At 48.5% G+C, this 21,008-nt stretch overlaps 1 protein-coding gene across 2 annotated transcripts in view; it reads left to right on the forward strand.

The window, feature by feature from the left end:
- Positions 1 to 602: 602 nt before the first annotated feature.
- The window catches only part of AZIN1 (antizyme inhibitor 1), a 37,406-nt gene continuing 17,000 nt past the window's right edge, over positions 603 to 21,008 (forward strand). The window contains exons 1-3 of one of the 2 annotated variants that reach the window (XM_044293218.1): positions 603 to 877; positions 11,886 to 12,022; positions 15,355 to 15,550. In XM_044293218.1, coding sequence (XP_044149153.1) covers positions 15,449 to 15,550 — 102 coding nt within the window. In that variant the 5' untranslated portion in view covers positions 603 to 877; positions 11,886 to 12,022; positions 15,355 to 15,448. Of the gene's footprint in view, positions 878 to 7,428; positions 7,521 to 11,885; positions 12,023 to 15,354; positions 15,551 to 21,008 lie in introns of those variants that run through there. The other variant, XM_044293219.1, reaches the window with a different exon arrangement.

A 21,008-nucleotide genomic window follows, 5' to 3' on the forward strand; every position in this document is an offset into this window, starting at 1 on the left:
GGTGATTCGTTCCTTGGGGCCGCAAAAAAAAAAAGAGCATGTCCAATTCTTGTCCATTTTGCGGACAAGAATAGGCATTTTTATTATGGGCGACCTGCTCCGTTCATTGCGGAACGAACACGGGCGGCAACAAGCGCGGTCGTGTGCATGAGCCCTAAGGGTTCTTATGTCTCCAGAGCATGTACGTCCTAGTCCGGGTGAAACTGGGAATTTAGGGCCCCTTGCTCGCATGGGGGCTGGCGTCAATGAGTTTGGACCCTACTTAGCGTACTTTAATCATATAACAACCCCTTTATGTAATGTATATACTTTTATTTTTGTTAGTACCCCCACCCCTGCTGAACCCTATTATTTTCACTGGTAAACCTGCTGTAATACATGTGCTCCTCTCACACTTTCCATCTGTTCACCGTCCTCACCCTCCACAGAGCAGTCAGCACTGCCCTTTCCATTGCCAGTTCCAAAAATGGCGATAGGCGGCTTCCAGCAGGCAACGTCACTCCAGAGATACAGCCAATCAGAGCAGCCCACCCCGCCCGCAAACGTGGAACGTCACCTGCTGACCCCGCCTCCCCGTTCGAATTCTATATAAGGAGCTCGTTCGGAGCCGGCCCTGGCTGGCTTAATCCTGTCTGACTTCTCCTCCATTTACACGCAGGCATAGCGCTCGTACGAGACCCTCCTCAGGCTTCTTGCTCCATTTCTGCTCTGTGACGGATTAAACAGCGACGCTGGTCTGGTTCTCGCCCGTGCCTCCATTCGGGCTTATGGCAAAAATCGCCAGTTGGATTTCTACCTTGTGTTTCCACACCACTCTTTAAAAATTCCGCCAAAAAAGAGAAGACGATTCCCCAAATCCTTTGGGCCGTTAACTCACGTAAGTACATGCAGCGGGGATCGCGCCGTGTCGTGATGTTTACCCGGGGCCTAGGTTTTTCTTCGCGGCCAGTAACCCCATTCCCCTCTATGTATTTTGAATGGATCATTGTAGTGGCGCCCTCTAGCGGGTGCTCTGGTTTTACCACCCCGGGTACGGCGCTGTGTGTGAGAGGGCGCTGCGCGTAACCCGGATCTGCCAGTGTGTGTGTGTGCGCGCGCATGAGGGCGGCCTGGAGAGGAGTGGTCACGTGTGTACTGTCATGGCCTTGACTGGGCGGGGCTTGCGTTTGGGCGGGAATTTCAAAGTTCTTCTGTTTGACGTCTGTCATTTCCACCAGTTTCTGGCGGCTGAGAGGTGTTGGGCATGAAATAATGACTGCCTGGGCTCTTGTGACGGGTGACTGCTCGCCCTGTGTCACTATGTCTATATGTAGGCAGGCATGTACCTTAGCATTACTGTGAGGTAAGCATGACAGTGTGCATTTGCTTTACCATGTACCTCCAGCTATCATTTCTGGCACTGACATTGGTGTGAGGAGACACCGGGGCGGTATACTTCTCTCTGAGGCGGCATCGCCCACTACGGTATTTCCGCCTCTAATCTCACATCTGATTGGAAGATGGTAATTGGCGGTATGGAAAATCGGGTGTGCTGCGCCTTTAGGGAACCTCGTCCCAGTCTGTCATTGGCTGCTCCCTCCCTACACCGGATATTCATCTGTGTCCAGGTAGGGGGTTAGTATATTACCTGTGAGGGGCCCGGCGCACGGGGGGACTGTTTAAGAAACTGGTTCGGCTGCGGCAGTCAACACTAGCGGTAAGCGTTGGACCCAGTCAGCGGCGTGTCTCTACGAATCGAGTGTTAGCGAGGATGTCTGAACGTGGCTTCATTTGCTCTGATGGGATGGATGTGGGCAGCGCTCCTCAGGAAGTGAATGGAGAGGCGGGCAGACAAGAGCGTAGCCCCTCCCCCTTTCTTGTAATCGGGGGGGGGGGGTGCTTCGGCGGTCGGACATCGTGTTATGGGTTTTGTTTTTACGATCAGTGGGGTTATGGTATTTGGTTCACCGCCTAAAACCGTTAAAAACCCTTGGGAGTGCGCGTTTATCCTCAACTTGTACATGACCTATTTATTCTCTAATTTTGAAACGTGCATCTGATGTCATATTACGATTTACATAAATCTGTACTGGAATGTTACTTTGCTATTACTAGACAACGGATTTGTTATTGCCATTTCCGAATTGGAAAAACGAAAAGAATTACAAAAAAAAACACCTTAGGAGGTGTTCACACAACTGATCCACGCTGATTTTCTGTGAAGTTTTGGTGTTTTTTTTTTTTTCAGTTTCCCTTAATTTAAATAGGAGAATCGGCGCGGATTGTGCTCCACGATGGAGCGTGCTGCCGCTGTATTTTTTTTTGTGGAAAAGCAAGCTTCGTCTCCCAGGGACATGAATTTTTGGTGCAGAAAACAAGTAAAATAAATCGCCAATAAACATTGTGTGAACAGGCTCTTGGAAAGTTTTTTTCTGTGCATGGCTTTTTTTTTTCCGTCCATCTACAGAGGTGTGCAGGCTTGTTTTTGTGGGGCGAGCTGTAGTTTTTATTGGTATCGTTTTGGGTGACATTGGAGTTTTTGATTACTTTTTATTCAATTTTTGGTGGCACAATTGGCCAAGTCTGATGCCGGAAGATTTTTATATTGTGATGTTTTCAGACACAGCGATGCCAATTTTCTTTTTAGACCATGTCCACATGTGATTAGCTGCGGATTTGCCGTCATGGTTTTTCGTGAGAAATTCGCAACCTTGTACAGGACCAGCAAAGTGGATGAGAGCTGTACAAATCTCTGCACGCTGCAGGCGGGAACTGAGTGGACATTGACCTGCGCTGAGCCGCAGCAAAAAAAACTAGACACGTGGACATAGCCTTGTTAAAGAGAACCTGTCACCGGGAGTTTGTGTATAGCGCTGAGGACATGGGCTGATAGATGGCCGCTAGCACATCCGCAATACCCAGTCTCCATAGCTCTGTGTGCTTTTATTGTGTAAAAAAACGATTTGATACATATGCAAATTACCCTGAGATGAGTCCTGTCCCTGACTCATCTCACGTGCAGGACTCATCTCAGGTTAATTTGCTTATGTATCAAATCAGGGTTTTTTACACAATAAAAGCACACAGAGCTATGGGGACTGGGTATTGCGGATGTGCTAGCGGCCATCTAGCAACCCATGTCCTCAGCTCTATACCCAAAATCCCAGTGACAGGTTCCCTTTAAGTTTTATATGTAGGTTTGGAAAATTGAGCGAGTTAAATTTTTTCTTATTTTTTTTTTATAAAAACAAAACAAACTTTTACCCCTCGTAGGTAGGTGTTCCCAACAGAGCCGTGGACCAGTATTTGCCTGCGGATGATGTGGTATAGAGCCACATACTGGTACAGGGAGGAGGCGACGTCACCGGTGGGCGTTGTTTACACCCTGGCTGTGACATTTTACAATTTGTTAGGGGCCTCCTCACTGCCAGGGAGGAGCTGTTATCACCAGGATCACCTCATCTTCTCCCTGGCTGCGGCCCCAGCAAAGAAACTGCCTCTCCTCCTCCTCCCAGAACCAGTGGGAAACTGCTGTAGGCCTACCCTTAAAGAGGACCTCTGCCCACTCCTGTTATGTCTGTTAATAGCTGCTTGCATTCTCCATGTAATAACAATTCTAGGGCATCTATTCTTATGGCTGTGTTGTGCCATTCCTTTTTTATTCCTCCTAGAAGTTATGAATTGCTAGTAGTTTTCAGTAAATGTAAAGAGGGGAGCTAACCAGTTAGGGGGGTGTACCTGTGCACGGACATGATATAGTGAGACTGTGCAGGTACACTCCTCCCTTACTGCAGACTGCTAGCAATTCATTCATAACTTCTAGTAGAAATGATAAAGGAACAGCACAACATACAGACATAAGACTAGATGCTCCAGAATTGTTATTACATGGGGAATGCAAGCAGCTATTAAAACAGAAAAGTCAGGAGCGGTGACAGGTCCTCTAAGCTTATTAGTGGTGATCTGGCAGTGTAATACTGCCGCCGATTGCCCTATCAACAAGCAAATGTGGTTTTCAACAGGTTTAAAGGAAACCTGTCACCAGGATTTTGCGCATAGAGCTGGGGACATGGGCTGCTAGATGGCCGCTAGCACATCTGCAGTACCCAGGTCCCATAGCTCTCTGCGCTTTTATTGTGTTAAAAAACAGTTTTGATATGCAAATGACCTGATATGAGTCCTGCATCTGGAGATTAGTCAAGCGGAAAGGAGCCCAGCACCGCCCCGCGTCCTCCGAATCTCCTCCTTGCTGGCTGACGTCACAGAGCTGATGCACCGAAATCTCGCGATGCGCGAGCTAGCGCATGCGCAGTGTCGGCATCATGTTCATTCCCTGTACTGGCATCAGCACAGGGAACGAACTACGCATGCGCTAGCTCGCGCATCGCGAGATTTCGGCGCTCCAGCTCTGTGACGTCAGCCAGCAAGGAGGAGATTCGGAGGACGCGGGGCGGTGCTGGGCTCCTTTCCGCTTGACTAATCTCCGGCTACAGGACTCATATCAGGTCATTTGCATATCAATCAAAACTTTGTTTTAACACAATAAAAGCGCAGAGAGCTATGGGACCTGGGTATTGCAGATGTGCTAGTGGCCATCTAGGAGCCCATGTCCCCAGCTCTATGTGCAAAATCCTGGTGACAGGTTTCCTTTAAAACTCCTTGTTTGCTGGCAGCAGACGGTGCTGTGTAATCAGGATCTGTTGCCGGCAGGCAGTGATTCAGTATGGTGCATGGCACGGCGATCGCACCTTGCCATACTGTGGAGGATTTCACTGCATGTAATAGCAGCATGATCTCCTCTGCTGTCCAGCGGGCGATTGCCAGGAAAGGATCGCTTCCCTCCCGACAATCGTCTGCCTGATCTTCCAGTGTAATACAAGCTTTACAGCGCAGCTCCAACCTCCTCACACACTGGTATGATTGCCTGTGACAACTACTCATGCTGCCTCACCATTGCAGTCTATGGTAATTTTACAGGCTGCCGATTAAATGCTGCTGCAGGTTTTTGTTTAGTTGGTGAATGAGGCTGAGCGCGATTTGTCCGGCGCTGTGAGCAGGAGCACCACTGCCTTTACATAAACAGCTGAGGGGCGGGGGGCCCGGGTGTCCTACAATCCTGAGGATAGCTCATCAATTAAAATGCTGGAAACCCCTTTTGAAGACTTATATTAGGCTTTCCATGGAGCACTGTCCTAATTAGTGCTGTGGTTTTTTGGCCTACTTGCGTTGTCTAGACAGGAAGTCAATTGGTTTACAACATATCACTACAACGTGTTTGTGATCAGCTTTGAAGAGGCTAAGGAGATTATATGTACTGAATCGTCCTTTTATTCAGGAGCAGGGCTGAAATTAGAATTGGAAATCCATATATTGACTGACTTGCTACATTACAGGCGGTCTCATCAGTACAATCCCGGATACACAAGGCAGTGTCCTGTAGAGCTAGCTCTGCTAAAGGGCCAAGAAGCGTAAAGATAATCGCTAAGGAGCGTTTGTTAGTGATTATCTGGCGGTGTAAATGTACCGCTGTCTGCTCTCCTGTCTAGTCTTAGTAAATAAGTTTATTCCCCTTAGTGTAGAAATTCTGAACCACCCTTTTCTCAAAAGACCTGTCACCACAAAATGCAGTGCAATCTGAACGCCATGTTATAGAGCAGGAGGAGCTGAGCAGATTGATGTAACTTTTGAGGGAGAGGATTCAGTAAAACCTGTTTTATACATTTCTTAGCTTTTTTTTTTTCCACTTCCTGTGAAGAGCTATTGGTACAGGAGGAGGGCTAATCAGTGACTGACAGCTATCTGTGTCTACACCATAATGGCCCGTTTACATGACTGTATTTTTCTTTCCGCGTCTGTTCCTCATCGGTAGTGCCATTCCACGGCCCTGCAAAAAAGTGGAAAGTGTCCTATTCTTGCCTTTAATTGTGGACAAGAATATACATTTCTATCATGGAGGAGGATGTTCCATTCAGCCAGTGTCTGTTTTGTGGGTCTGCAACTTGCGGTCTGCAAAAAATTGATACGGCCTTGTGCATGACCCCTTAATTGTATGTGTGTAGGAAAACACCCATTTGACATGGGGAATGGTGAGACTCAGTTGAATCCTTATTCATACATAATTGGGTGGAATAACAGGAGTACCACAAATCAAGGATTTACTAGAACAGACATGTGAAGAGAAGCATTTCCTGCCGGTGGTGTCGTCCCCGGAGCACGGTGGTGTCTAGCAGGATCAGCAGCCTTCGTCACTCCAGCTGCTGTGAAACTACAGCTCCCAGCATGGACACTTGTCTGTTCTTGTAACTCCCATAGAAGTGAGAGGTGGATTCTGAGAGCTGTAGTTTCAGAGCTGCTGGAGTGCTGAAGGTTGGCGATCTTCTGCTCTATAGAGTATCCACCTCGCTCCAGGCACCATAATCTCATGTGGAAGAATGACCCGTCCTCTCTTATAGGAGCAAGTCTGTCCAGAGCTGGTGAAGCCAAAAGTTGTAGAATTGTGCCTGGCAGTACGAGACTAAGTACAAAGGTACCATCAGTATCAGATTGGTGGGGGTCCGACTCCTGGCACCCCTGCAGATCAGCTGATTGAGGAGGCTGTGGTGCTCCTTACAGCTTACCAGTCACGTGGTTATCCACCTCATCACGCTTCATGATGGTTCATGTGCCTGTGTATAGGGGATCATGTAATGGAGGAGCTGGGACCAGTTTGCAGCAGCTCCTTGTTCTGGCTATTGGAGCTAATCCCCACCACCGGACACATCTCTGCATTGGGCACTTGTTCTTACAGTAGGTGAAAGTCCCAGCATTTTGGCAAATGGCTAATTTGGTCCCCATTCCCACAACCGACCCACATTGGATAGGATGCGGATCCATTCATTTCAGTGGGGCTGCAAAAGGTTATATCAGAGTCTCCGTGAAAAAAATATAATAATCGTGTCCTATTGTCTGGTTTGAGGACACAAATAGGCATTTGTAACATAGAGTGAGACCTGCGGAAGGGGAAACAAGCAAAACTGGCAGTCGTGTGAATGGGGACTACTTTTTGTTCCATGTAGTAGTAAGAAGTGGCCACGTTTAGAGGATGAGTACAGCTTACATCTATAAGCTAGTGTTAATGTGGCTGAGAGCGAGGAAGTGGTTAAGACCTCGTATACACCCTAGTCTTGTGCACATGCCTTTTTGGTGAAACGAGGGTTATCATTAGCAGAGATGCTAGAACAATCACCCAAAGTCATGCCCTGCTTTGGCGCCGGCGTTCCCTGTCAGATCCTCTATTCTTCTGTCTTTTTGGGTCGGCGTGCATGCCGCCAGTGTTGGTGGCAACAGTGCAAATAGAGGGAATGCAGGGTGGGGTGAGGGATTTCTTTCCGGCCTGGACCAGCCCAATCTAGTTTTCTTTTTCCTGTCATTAAATTAACAATGTAAACCGGCCGTTGTGTAGTTTCACTCTGCGTCGGACGGGCCAGGAGAGCACATGCCTTACACCCATGTGTCTCCTTCCATCCAGCAATGGGAGCAGATGTGCCTTGTAAATGTCTGAGGTAACTCCTGTGGTGGCGGCGTTCTTTGTGGTGTTTGGGGTTTTGATCCTCCTCATTACGTGTAACTGCTGCTGATTTGTGTGACATTATCTGCTCGGCTTTGCTGCTTGATGTGATTGTAGTAAATGCGCACAGAGCGCCCTCCTGTCTCCGCTGCTTTCTAGCGCTCGTCTGTCAATGGGTTACTCCACTTTTAAGGCAGTTTACTTAGCAATAAGCTCTATTGAATAGTTTGAATGAATGGCGTTGCCACTATAGCAGCTTATAACCTGCTTCTTGCCGCTAACCGCTTTATGCTCTGTCTGCTCAGAAGTCAATTTTTGTCTTCCTCTATTAACCATTAGTGTTCTGGGATTTTCGGCCAGGCGCTAGGCTTTGGCACATTTCGAGTTTGTTCGTTTTTGCAGTCTGCAAACAAATGGTGCTGGGTGCGGTTTATAATTGGAGGCGTCCTTTGGTCCCCTTTAGGACTGTATAATGTGTGACCTCTTATTGGCGATGGACTGGTCAAGTGCTGGTCCTGTAGCCCATGTCACTTGGCAATATTCCTGGTAATATTTTCTTCAGCAGCTCACTGTATGAGGTGGCCAGGACGGTACTGAGCTGCTGCGCACGGGCAGCTATGTACGCTTGCTACCGCGATCTCTGCCACCCTACGGGCCGGCGCTTTATAACCAACTAGATGTGGCCACCGCTGCTGGATTGCAGTTGTGGTCGTAACCCCTGACAATGAGCGGTCTGTAAATGACACTACCAGGAGAGGAGGCAGTGTTGTATGAAGTACATTATATGGTTCTATTTAAAGGGAACCTGTCACCGAGATTTTGTGTATAGAGCTAAGGACATGGGTTGATAGATGGCCGCTAGCACATCTGCAATACCCAGTCCCCATAGCTCTGTGTGCTTTTATTGTGTAAAGAATACTATTTGATACATATGCAAATTAACCTGAGAGGAGTCCTGTACGTGAGATGAGCCAGGGACAGGACTCATCTCAGGTTAATTTGCATATGTATCAAATAGTATTCTTTACACAATAAAAGCACACAGAGCTATGGGGACTGGATATTGTGGATGTGCTAGCGGCCATCTAGCAACCCATGTCCTCAGCTCTATACCCAAAATCCCGTTGACAGGTTCCCTTTAACATATTAATCTTGCGGCATCCCCTTTAAGAATCTGATTTGTTGAGCTGATGATGTCCAGCATGTACCAAGTTACAATGATAGTGAAGTGAAGCCTGTTACAGAAATCAACATTGTTCCTATACAGGGATCCCTCAAGACACAATGGCTTTGGGATAACATATTTTTTGACATACAATGATCTTTTCTGACCCATCGTAAGTTGAAACTAGACTCAACATGCAATGCCTCAGATCCAACCAATCAAGGTCACTTCTTTGGTAAAATAGCGGTATTATGGTACTTTCACACTTGCGGCAGAGGATTCCGGCAGGCAGTTCTATTGATGGAACTGCCTGCCGGATCCAGCAATCTGGACGCAAACTGATGGCATTTGTCAGACAGATAAGGATCCTGATTCTCCGGTGTCATCCAAAAAAACTGATTCAGCATTTATATTCACATTTTTTCAGTCTGAGCGTGCGCAAACCGCATTGCAATATCTGTTTTACCGGAACACTCAGGGGTGGATCCAGCATTATGCATTTCAATAGGAAAAAATGCCGGATCTTGCATTTCGGCAAGTGTTCCGGAATTTTGGACGGAGATAAAACCGCTGCATGCTGTGGTATTATCTCATTATCCTGAAGTCAAAAAGACTGAACTGAAGACAGCCTGATGCATCCTGAACGGATTGTTCTCCATTCAGAATGCATGGGGATAAACTGATCAGTTCTTTTCCGGTATAGAGCCCCTAGGAAGGAACTCCATGCCGGAAAAGAAAAACGCTAGTGTGAAGGTACCCCAAGTTGCTAGTTATCAGCTATTCCTGACTGTTAGGGATCTGTTCCTTATCTGAGGTGTTTTTTCTCTGATTAAGTCCTCTTCCGTTCCGTTTTTCCACAAAACATATCTGTGTGGCTTCAGAATGTGATCCCTTTTTTGCAGTTTGGAAACAGTATCTTATTTATCACCTGAGCAATATGGGCTGGGCATAGCATTTGTTGTACAGTATGGATCCGCAAAATACGGATGTGTTCTGTGTGCGTTCCCTATTTTTTGCAGACCCGTTGACTTAAATGGGGCCTCGGACTGTGATTTGCGGACAATAGAACATGCACTACTTTTCTGCGGAACGGAAATGGATTTCACAGAGTACCTTCTGTTGTTTTTGCGGACCCATTGAAGTGAATGGTTTCCGTATACGGTCTGAAAAAAAGGGACGGAACCGAAAAGAAAATACGTTTGTGTGCATGAGCCATTATATGTAAGGACTTGTCTTATCTGTCTTAGTTATCTGCTTATTTTTCTTAAATCTTAATTTTCTCTCATCTTAGATGACAACTTAGAATGGTTTCAACATACAATGATTGTCCTAGGGTTGGGCGGTATACTGTGGTATTAAGAAAGTGATATGGCGATATCTGTTTCCTCTCGCCTGCGGAGAGACCCTATATATTACATCTGTCGGACGGGCCCGGCCCCGATTAAAGGTGTAATGTCTATCGGATGACCCCCAACTATGTCTTCTGCAGCCCTGTCCAACTCTGGCCTACTCTTTCCTTCCTGTCTGCAACTAGCTGCACGCACCGCACATTGAAATAGCAGCCGCAGACAGGGAATAAGCCATCGAGTCCCTCCCTCCTCCATGACATGACCAACAAGAAGGAATTGCTGTGTGGTGGCAGGCAGGTCACACAGGTGGCCATAAGACATGGGTGGGTGGCAGCACCTTGTGGCTGCTGCCCCCACTGTAATGTCTCTTGTTGTGGCTGCTGCCTCCATACTGTGTAAGGCCTCTTTCACACGTGTCGCGTGTGAGGGCTGGGCAAGATGCAGGTGCGTCGCGGGAAAATGCACGATTTTTCCACGCGAGTGCAAAGTGTTTTAATGCGTTTTGCACGCGCGTGAGAACAATCTGCATGTTTGGTACCCGGACTTCTTCACGGAAGTTTGGGATCTGTGTTTAGATTTTATTTTCCCTTATAACATGGTTATAGGGGAAAATAGCTCCCCAATACAGAATGCTTAGTAAATTAGGGATGGAGGGGATAAAAAAATAAATTAAACTCCTCATCCTCTTATTCACGCAGCCCGACTTCTTTTCTTTCTTCTTCTTTGAGGACCTGGGAGGAAAGGACCTTTGGTGATGGACCATGTGCTGAACGCAGTGACATCACCAAAGGTCTTTTCCTCTCAGGTCCTCAAAGAAGAAGAAAGAAAAGAAGTCGGGCTGCTTGAATAAGAGGATGAGGTGAGTTTAATATTTTTTTAACCCCTCCATCACTTTTACTAAGCATTCTATATTAAGAATGCTACTATTTTCCCTTATTAACCATGTTATAAGGGAAAATGATAAAGATCGGGTCCCCATCCTGATAGTCGCCTAGTTACCATGCGTGAAAACTACACCGCATCCGCACTTGCTTGCAATCTTCACGCAGCCCTATTCACTTCTATGGGGCCTGCGTTGCGTGAACACACAATATAGAGCATGCTGAGATGAGCGGTGATTTTCACACTTCTGCACATCCCCATTGAAATGGTTCACCTCACGCATTTTACCTGCGTGGAAAACTCGCCTGTGTGAAAGAGGCCTAATGTATTGTCTCCTTGTGGCTTCTGCCCGGCGGACAGTGCCCCAACACTACAGTATGACTGTCTCCAAGTTGTGGCTGCCTGGCTGCTGCCCCACACAGTAGAACATGTTTTTGTGGCTGCCCCTGTACAGTATAAGGTCCCCTTGTGGCTGCCCCTGTACAGTATAAGGTCTCCTTGTGGCTGCCCCCGTACAGTATAAGGTCTCCTTGTGGCTGCGTAGTTTTTGCCCGACCACCCCTTGGCGTATTTGCTGTGCTGCAGCCAGATCTCTGCCGATCCCTGTTATAGTGAATGGGGCCGGATGGACTTTTGGCTGCACACGGTACCTACAGATCCCCAGCTGAAACCATTAATGCCAGTGTAAAACAGGCCTTACCTCTCTACCTCATAGCTAGATATTGGTAGTAAACGAGACTGTAGTATGGTACATCACTACTGCCCATGGTTTCCTCCTTGTTCCCAGGATATATTTCAGATAACCTGGACAGAGGGACCTTCCGTTTTTGGAGATGACTTGCAAAGTTATCCATGATATGTTATGGTAGAGGCTCGTTATGACTATATATGCACTTTTATCTGCTGACTGATATTCATGTGTTTTATATTGTCCTTATAACTGTTTTTTGTTTTGTTTTTTCAGGGCGGATTTTCATTCAAGGCATACAACTATCCAGTGGGACTAGGAAAAGCGCTCTATAGAGAGCAGTTTGACTTCAACGCGGAGCCGCCTTGGCAGCCTAGCTGATGATAGGAGGTTCCATCTCCTAACTTGTCCATGTAGGTGACCCTCTGCATCTGCTAAATTGAGCTGTATCTCAGAAAAAAATACTTCCCATTATAATTATATTTTAGTTGTCTGAGACTGGATTTGGGAAATGATTTCAATTAAATGAGTATAGTCTGAGCAGCTTCTGGCACATTCCTGTAAGATCCAGACCGCACTTCATCCAAGCATTGTTTAAGGGAATGCCTGTTAAATCCCACATAGATTTACATTCTCTCTAAAAATAGTCCCCTCGTTAGGTCTGCTGCTATTTATATTCAGTGGGTTATTTTCCCGTTTGAGCCTATATGGTGTATGTCCTCACAGCCATTGTTAGACTAGTCACAATACAGACAGTGATTGTTAACGACATGCCGGTCGTACTTTCTGATGTGTCCGGCGCGCTCTCCAGTGCCATTGGGAATAAGGAAAGTTGTGGCATGTTTTAAATAGAACGCACTGGGTGTGCCTATTGACTATTGTGTTGGGGCGACGTGCAGACTTGCTGGTTTTTGTATGATAGCATCTAGTAAAAGTTCTTGCTTTGTGTAGCTGTCCCCAAAGCTAGCAATTAGTGCAACAAATATGTCACTGTGTAGGTGGTCTGTAGAAATCTTACTGGTTTGGTGGCACACTTTTTAGCAGCCTTTTAATTTTAGGCTACTTTCACACTGGCGTTTTAGTTTCAGTTTTGCCCTAATGCCTTCTGAATGGAAAAGGATCCGCTCAGAATGCATCAGTTTGCCTCCGTTCCGCTTTGGAGGCGGACACAAATGCTGCTTGCATCCTTTTGCTGTCTGCTTGACGAAACTGAGCCAAACGGATCCGTCCTGGCGCACAATGTGGGTCAATGGGGACGGATCTGTTGTCACTGACACAATATGGCACAGTAGAAAACTGATTTGTCCCCTATTGACTTTCAGTGGTGTTCAAGACTGATCCGTCTTTGCTGTTATAGATAATACAAACTGATCCGTTCTAAACGTATGCAGACGGTTGTATTTGAACGGATCAATCTATGCAGATCCATAATGGATCCGCACCAAACTTGAGTGTGAAAGTAGCCTTAGTTGTAACGCTGCAGTCTATCAATAGGCAGAATACAAGGCTTTACATCTACATAACGAAACATTACATTTGGTGATTTTTTTTTTTGTGCTAGGCAGGAAAGTGAATTATAGGAATTGAACTAAAAGGGATTTTCAGGTCATTGAGTTTTTTAAAGGGAACCTGTCACCCAAAAATCGCCTATTAAGCTGTTTACAGTACCTTATAGTGCTGTATAGTCGTTTCCTGATGCACTTTTTGTTAGTTTTGCAGCATGTATGCTCAGTCAGAAATCGATGTTATATTCAGCTGCTGCCCCGTGCTTCAAGTCAGGCTTGAAGTCACGGGGGCAGCGGCCTCGGCGTCTTACATGGCCCTCTCCCCGCCCCCTGCCTCTGTGACTGACAGCCGAAATCCGATTCCGGGACCGCGCTCAACGGCCGCATGCGCAGTAAAGGGCGGCAGGAGCGCGGTCCCGGCTGCCGCGCGTACTACGCGCCGTCTTACTTTCGCCGCACTGCGCATGCGCCCGACATCCTGTATCAAACGCGCCCGCGCCCGGCAACAAAAAGTGCATCAGGAAACGACTATACAGCACTATAAGGTACTGTAAACAGCTTAATAGGCGATTTTTGGGTGACAGGTTCCCTTTAAGCTAGTGCCAGCAGAAGATTCATACTTGCCTTCTCCATGTTACTCCAGTCCTCCGCTATCTTCATGTCCCCACCTGGCTGGCCATGGTCACATGCACTGTGTCCACCATTGACTGGCTTAATCAGTGATGTGGCCACAAGCAGCACTTCACCACTCAAGCCAGTCATTGGCATTAGCAGTGCACGTGACTATATGGCCAGCCAGGTGGAGGACTGGAGCGGTGTGGAGAAGGCAAGTATGAATCTTCTGCGGGCACTAGCTTAAAAATCATTTTAACCAGCAATCCCCTTTGAGACGGCCATACGCATTCAACAGCTGTCAGCCAAACAGTTGCCCAGCCACAGAGGTCTTTCCTTTGTCCCCCATATTTAGCTCGGCTGAATGTGTGCTCAATGGGAGAGGGGAGAAGGACGCTGCCAGGCACCCGATGGCGGCTAATGTCACAGGAGAACAAAGGGATGGGCGAAAATATTCATGTCACCCAATCCTGTCAGGGTAGAGTTGGGAGCTCGCTGCACATTAGACTGACTGCTCCTGTTCAGGTTTGGCCACAGTTACTGTGTATTGGAGGCATTCAGGGGACATCTAAGCTTACTCCTTATTCAATACATACTCACCTAAAGAATTATTAGTTACACCTGTTCTATTTCTCATTAATGCGATTATCTAGTCAACCAATCACATGGCAGTTGCTTCAATGCATGTAGGGTTGTGGTCCTGGTCAAGACAATCTCCTGAACTCCAAACTGAATGTCAGAATGGGAAAGAAAGGTGGGCTACAACAGCAGAAGACCCCACCGGGTACCACTCATCTCCACTACAAATAGGAAAAAGAGGCTACAATTTGCACGAGCTCACCAAAATTGGACTGTTGACTGGAAAAATGTTGCCTGGTCTGAGTCTCGATTTCTGTTGAGACATTCAAATGGTAGAGTCCGAATTTGGCATAAACAGAATGAGAACAAGTATCCATCATGCCTTGTTCATAAAATTCTAGGAGTACTAACAGAGGAACGGTACAATGCGGAGTTATAGAATGCCCCAGAATAAACAGACAGCAGAAGATGTGACGGGTGGTGTTTATAGCGAGCTGCTACACAAATCATATTGGAGGTTTCACAAGTACAGGTTTCTCATGTTCTCCTTAGTCTGAAATGGTTGAGAACAGGGACAGATGGATTCCACGGAGCATGACGTTCATTCATAGAGTTCACTTTGATATCCATGTTGGATCAGGTTTCAAACAAATTGCTATTCCTCCTGACTCCACTAAGGCTGGGTTCACATCTGCACTTTTAAATTCAGCAGCCAGATACCACCGTTCACTGCCATATCCCCCTTCACTGTAATGGGATCCAGCCACTTCTTGGCATATATGCTGGATACAGTGAATTCTGTTCCTCTGCCGGAATTAAAAGCGCAGATGTGAACTCATCCTAACTTGTAATGGATTCCTTCAGCCCATGGCTCTGCAAAGTACCCCTGATTCAAACCACAGATCTAAAGTAAAGCCATATGTGCACCTCAAATATCAGACAACCTGTGCTTTCTCACATTGTTTTAGTGCATTATATTTTTTGGCTAAGATGCATGCATGTACTATTAAAGACATGACACACCTAATCAGTGCTTTATTTTTCTTTAGTTTGTTGCATATTTTTAGGACCCAGAAAGACTTGCGGACCCCTAATTTCACGTTTCTTGGTTTATGATTGTCGGATTTGCGGAATACGGCTGAGATGAAAGGATTTAATGAAGATGCAAATTACTCTATTGGCCTACTGGACGATACAGCAACTCCCACAGATGTCATTAATAACTATATTTATGAGCATACCCTGGTGAGTCTATACAACCAGTGACAGCTGTGCTTAGAGGTTCTCCAGGAAACAAAAAACATTTTCTCGCTAGTATCATTGGGGGACACAGACCGTGGGTATAGCTGCTTGCTGCCACTAGGAGGCGACACTAGGCTAAGAAGTGATAACTCCTCCCCCGCAGGCTATACCCCCTCCAGCCTGGAGAGAGCATATCAGTTTTTAGCTTAGTGTCGTAGGAGGCAGACCTCCCTGCTTTTGCAGGGCGGCTTACTTTTATTTTTTTATCTTTTTCCTCTTTTAGGTTGGGGAAACAGTCGCCTGCCACTCTGTCTACCCCGGGAGCAAGGCCGGTGTCGGAATCCCTCACCGCTCGCCCTCCCCAAGAAACGAAAGTGGACCAGGGCAGCCCAGCTCCCCTGCTTCCCGCCAGCCAAGGGGGTCACCTGAATCCGGCGAGACCCTCCGCCATTCCAGTCTCCTGCCACTTCGTGTGCCAGCGGCTGAAGAGGTGACCCTGCTGGTACTCTGAGAAAGGGTGAAGAGAAGAGGATGAAGATGGGGTGAGTAGTCCGTATTGGGTAAGTACCTCGGCCCTTCCCCTCCCCCTTCTCCCTTCCCCCCCCGGTCACCTCATCATAAGATGGAGGACCTTTTTTCCTCAGGTGGGCCATTCATGATGAGGGCCCCACATTACCTCAGGCCCAATGTAGGTTTGGGCTTCTGTCCATACGGGGGGCCTGGGTTCTCCTCAGATTCTGGTCCAGGTACGGCCTGCGGGGTGAGCTCCCGCGGCCGATGTTCAGCCAGGGCACTTGCAGAGCGCCGCTCCGGTCACTCCACTCCCGGCCGGCTATTCGTTTGGCCGGCGCCAAAAATCTAGCCCCCGACTCCTCTTCGGGCCTACCGGGACTCAGCCCGTGCAGTTGTTTTAGCGGCACGGGATGGGTTCCCGCAGCGAGAGTGGACACTCCCCCTCCAAATCAGTGGGCAGACATCGGCGGTTGCTCTTCAGGCCCCGCTGTGGTAACCGGCCGGCAGTACCGCCCGGTCGGCTGTGCGCCGAACTTTATGTCCCGGCTTTTGCGGCCTACTAGGCCGCAACTTTCATTCCAGTTATGGAGGGGGCGGGTTCGTCCTTTTGGCGCGGATTCTCCCCGACTAGCTGTCGCTCCTCCCCCAGGTGCCCCGCTGAGCTCCGCATCTGGTCATCTGAGCTGGGTTAACCCTTTGTGGCAAGTCGTTTGTTTGCAGCCGGCACTGCATTATCTGAGTGTCCCCTTTCTGCATGCCAATTACCTTAGATTAGGAAGTTAACCCTAACCCCTTCCTGCCGGCATGTCCACCCTGGTGGTGGGGTATGGGGCTGGGCCCATGTCCTATCTGGACAGCACAGGATTGCTCACAGTTTCCCAATCCGCCCTCCGGGGCTGTTTAGTTGAGAATGCACACATGAAGACTTCCCAGACCACCTTCTGGGTCGTCTGGTGTATAGGCCACCACAGGTGAAATCCAGGGGAGCACATCTGAGGGATTCCCAATCCGCCATACGGGCCGTTTGATTGATAATGCTCCACCTGCACAAATACAGGGGAGCACATCTGAAGGATTCCCAATCCGCCCGCTGAGGCCGTTTGGTTGATAATGCTCCACCTGCACAAATGCAGGGGAGCACATCTGCAGGATTCCCAATCCGCCCGCTGGGCTGTTTGGTTGATATTACTCCACCTGCACACATACAGGGGAGCACATCTGGAGGATTCCCAATCCGCCCGCTGGGGCCGTTTGGTTGATAATACTCCACCTACAAAAATACAGGGGAGCGCATCTGAAGGATTCCCAATCTGCCCTACGGGGTCGTTTGGTTGATTAATGCTCCACCTGCACAAATCCAGGGGAGAACATCTGAGGATTCCCAATCCGCCCGCTGAGGCCGTTGGTTGATAATTCTCCACCTGCGCGGATCCGGGGGAGCACATCTGAAGGATTCCCAATCCGCCCTACGGGGCCGTTTGGTTGATAATGCTCCACCTGCACAAGCCAGGGGAGCACAGCTGCTGGATTCCCAATCCACCCTCTTGGGTCATTTGGTTGTTAATCCACATGCGCAATCCAATGGAGGACCTCTGGCAGTTCCCAATCCACCCTCCTGGATTGTGGGTCGATTGAGTACCGCCCACACAATCCTGTGAGCGGTCAGGTAGGGATGCCGATTCCACCTCCTGGGTGTTTTGATGGTTATATCACCGCCGTCACAGCCTGCAACTGCCATGGCTGGATGCTAAGAGGTAGAGCTGCGCACGAGCAGGACATTCCTCCTCGGTCTCCTCCGCACCTCCATCCTTCCTCATTAGGGTGATATTCAGAACCCTCCCTTCTGACAGGGGTTGGTTCTGAGGGAACAGGGAACAGTTCTGCGGACTCTGATATGAACCTTCTAGACTGCATCCATGCTACCGGCAGTACTGATTGTCTGCATTGCCCCTTCCTTAGGCGGCATTTGCTTTGCTACTGGATACAGTACTTACCCTTTGTATTCCCTCCTTCCACAGGTGGACTGACGGCACTTGCACTGGTCAGGGCCAGCCATTTGCGTCTCCCCTTTCGGTTGTTGACGGATTGCTGTTCCACTGGGTACAGTACTGGCGTTATGCATTAGCCTCTCTTATAGGAGGCGTTATGGCTTTATCGCGGGTGGCAATGTTTGCTGTAAGTATTACCACCTTGCTTAGGTGGAGGAATTCTCTACCCACCGGGAACGGGACTATTCGTATGCATTATCCTCTTCGATAGGGGTGTAATTCTCTGCCATAGGGGTCAATTCCTACTGGGTGCATTACCCCCTGCCATAGGTTAGGTACTGGCGCTAACCTCAGGATTCAGTACTCCCTATATATTTTTCTCCCCTTTATAGGTGGAGTGTTTGCACTTCCATTGAGGGTAGTGCTTACAGTACGCGTTACCCCCTCCAGGAGGGGGTTATTACACTACCGTTGGATGCGGTTCTGTTTATCTCCCTACCTTCCTTCCTTGACGGAGGGTTGCGCTACCACTGAATACTATTCAACAGTCGTGGCATTACCCCCTTCTACATCTAACGGGAAATCACTGAGCATCTATACATGCTTTAATTCAACTAAGCCTCCGCACTAGATGCCGGGGCTTCCTTCACGGGTGGGCCGCGGCAACAGTCGTTGCCATTGGTGCCTGGTACTCTTCATCTAGAGGTATATGGATACTGGGACTGCTCCCATACTGTATCCTCCCGTCTCTTCTGGTACTGGTGGTTGGCGCAGATAGGTCGTTCCTTGTTCTCTTAAGGGAGTCGCTCAGCAGCTCTTCCGGTGCCCTAGATTCCCATCCCTATGGGCCTCCACCGTTCAGGTCGGTCAGAACTTGGTCCTCTACAGCGTGTGGGTGCACGCCATTATACAAATGTTGGTATTACGACCCAGCGAACCCAAGGTTGCACTGACTCTGTATTCTGGGCCACCACTCTTCCTCATTAGGTGAGGGTGTTTTGCTGGCATTCTGCATTGACTACTACAGCGTGTTCTCTAAGTCAGGATGGCCGAGTGGTCTAATGTGCCAGACTCAAGAGTTAATCTCTTCCGTGTATGGGTGTTCGGGTCTCCAAATGGAGGCGTGGGTTCAGATCCCATTTCTGACAAAAAGCAAGGGTAGTTCTCAGCAAGGGCCGGAGATCGAACTCATGGCAGTGGGTCAGACCCCTCAGATAGGGGTTCTACCCTGACACTGCTTCGGCGGTTGCTCTGGTTTTGCCCCCTTTTTAGATGGAATGCCTCAGAATGGCTCTGGTTGACTGAGTTAGCTTGGTTCCATGCTACTTCTGGGTGTCCTTAGGCCTCTCCCTCAGTTTTACGCTGGGAGGAGCAGGCGGTAGCTATTACTGTACAAAGGGTATTTGCATCTCCACTACATGCTAGGGTTCCTACTGAACATTCCTATTGCACAGTTCCTTCGTCAGACGGCGTTTTCTTCCGACTCTGGGATTGGTATCCTGTACGGTGTGGCATCCTCCTCAGCTGGAGTGTGGCCTTTGCGTTACTCTGGCAGCTTCCTTTGTATGGGCTCCTCCTCAAGGGTGTATTTCATTACCAAGAGATCTGTACAGTGCCAGTCCCTGATGGCAATGGGCTTTGCCCTGACCTCTCAATGGTCTTCATTACTGTTAACTGTCCGTTGCTCTGACGACTATTGTTCTTGTGTCGTCAACTCGGGTTTTGCATTGGCGTCAGTGCCATAGCTATCAGCACCTTACTTGGGCGCGCTCGACTGGGTAGCTTAGTCCCTGTGGCACTCGTCTACCACTACGGTGATACTGTCCGTCAGATATGTTTACTTAGTCCCTGTGGCACTCGTCTACCACTACAGTGATTCCTTCCTTCAGTTATGGTTACTTCTGTGTCACATCAAGCGATGGTGGTCATTCCTTTCACTGCTCCTTCCGGTGGTGGACTACGGTCCCCCCAAGCCAGGCTGAGCGGGTGACTGTCACACCTTGTCACCACTGGTAGGGATTTAGTTCCTTGAACGGAACACCCCTATTTTTCTTTCCTGTCCTTCCGCTAGCTGGACTGCTGACCACCTTTTCCCTTCGGTCTCCTCGACCGGTGGCAATGGGTTGTATAGCTATGGAATCCGGGATCTATTTTTTTCCACGGAGAGTATTCTCTTATCTTGGTCTCTGCCCGGAAGTCACTATATGTCAATTATGGTTTTTTTTTCCATTACCGGTTTCTTTTAACCAGAGGAGGATCCTGCGAACCTGGATTTTGGTTCCGCTCCCACAGTTGTGGTCTACAACCGGCTTCGCCCCGACGATCGGTAGATCGCTGGTGGCGTTTCAGGAACAAACAAGCCCCCCCTCTGGGACTTCTTCTTCTTTTTGTACGTCCATTTGTCCTTTGTCATTTGCATCAGGCAGTGCTCCGCCAGAATTTTCTTTCTGGCGGAAGGTCACCGCTTTTCGGGTCTTCTCGGACATGGTTTTTCTCTTCTTTCTCCCTCGTATTTTAAGGGCGGGCTCTCCATCAGCCATCTATTTTGGCCTCAGAGATTTGCTGGTCCATATCTGGCGCGTTCCGCTGTATGGGTTTTCTGCCTGATTTTCTTGGAGGTCCTTGTCATAGCTGGCGTCTTCCAACGGGATGCTTTTTTTCCTGGGATGTCTGCCTGTCGGTTGCTTCCTAGCGGAGTGATGGCCTGGCCGTCCAGCGGTCGTCATTTCTCGGGTTCATCTACTCCAGACATCGCTTCTAGAGGGCAGCGTCTTGGTCTTCCGGCAAGTTCACCGAGTTTTTCGGGGGTCTTTTCTAGCCATCATCTGTTGCTGCTCCAGGCAGCAAGATCTTGCAGGCGGCAGCGGATGCCGCATCCTCGAGGGCGTTTTTTCTCCAGGGGCGTGTGATTTGTTTTCCCTCCCCGTGGACTGCTTTAGGACGTCCCACGGTCTGTGTCC

This window comes from Bufo gargarizans, chromosome 5 (assembly GCF_014858855.1).
Source record: "Bufo gargarizans isolate SCDJY-AF-19 chromosome 5, ASM1485885v1, whole genome shotgun sequence".
In the NCBI taxonomy this organism is placed as follows: Eukaryota; Metazoa; Chordata; class Amphibia; order Anura; family Bufonidae; genus Bufo; species Bufo gargarizans.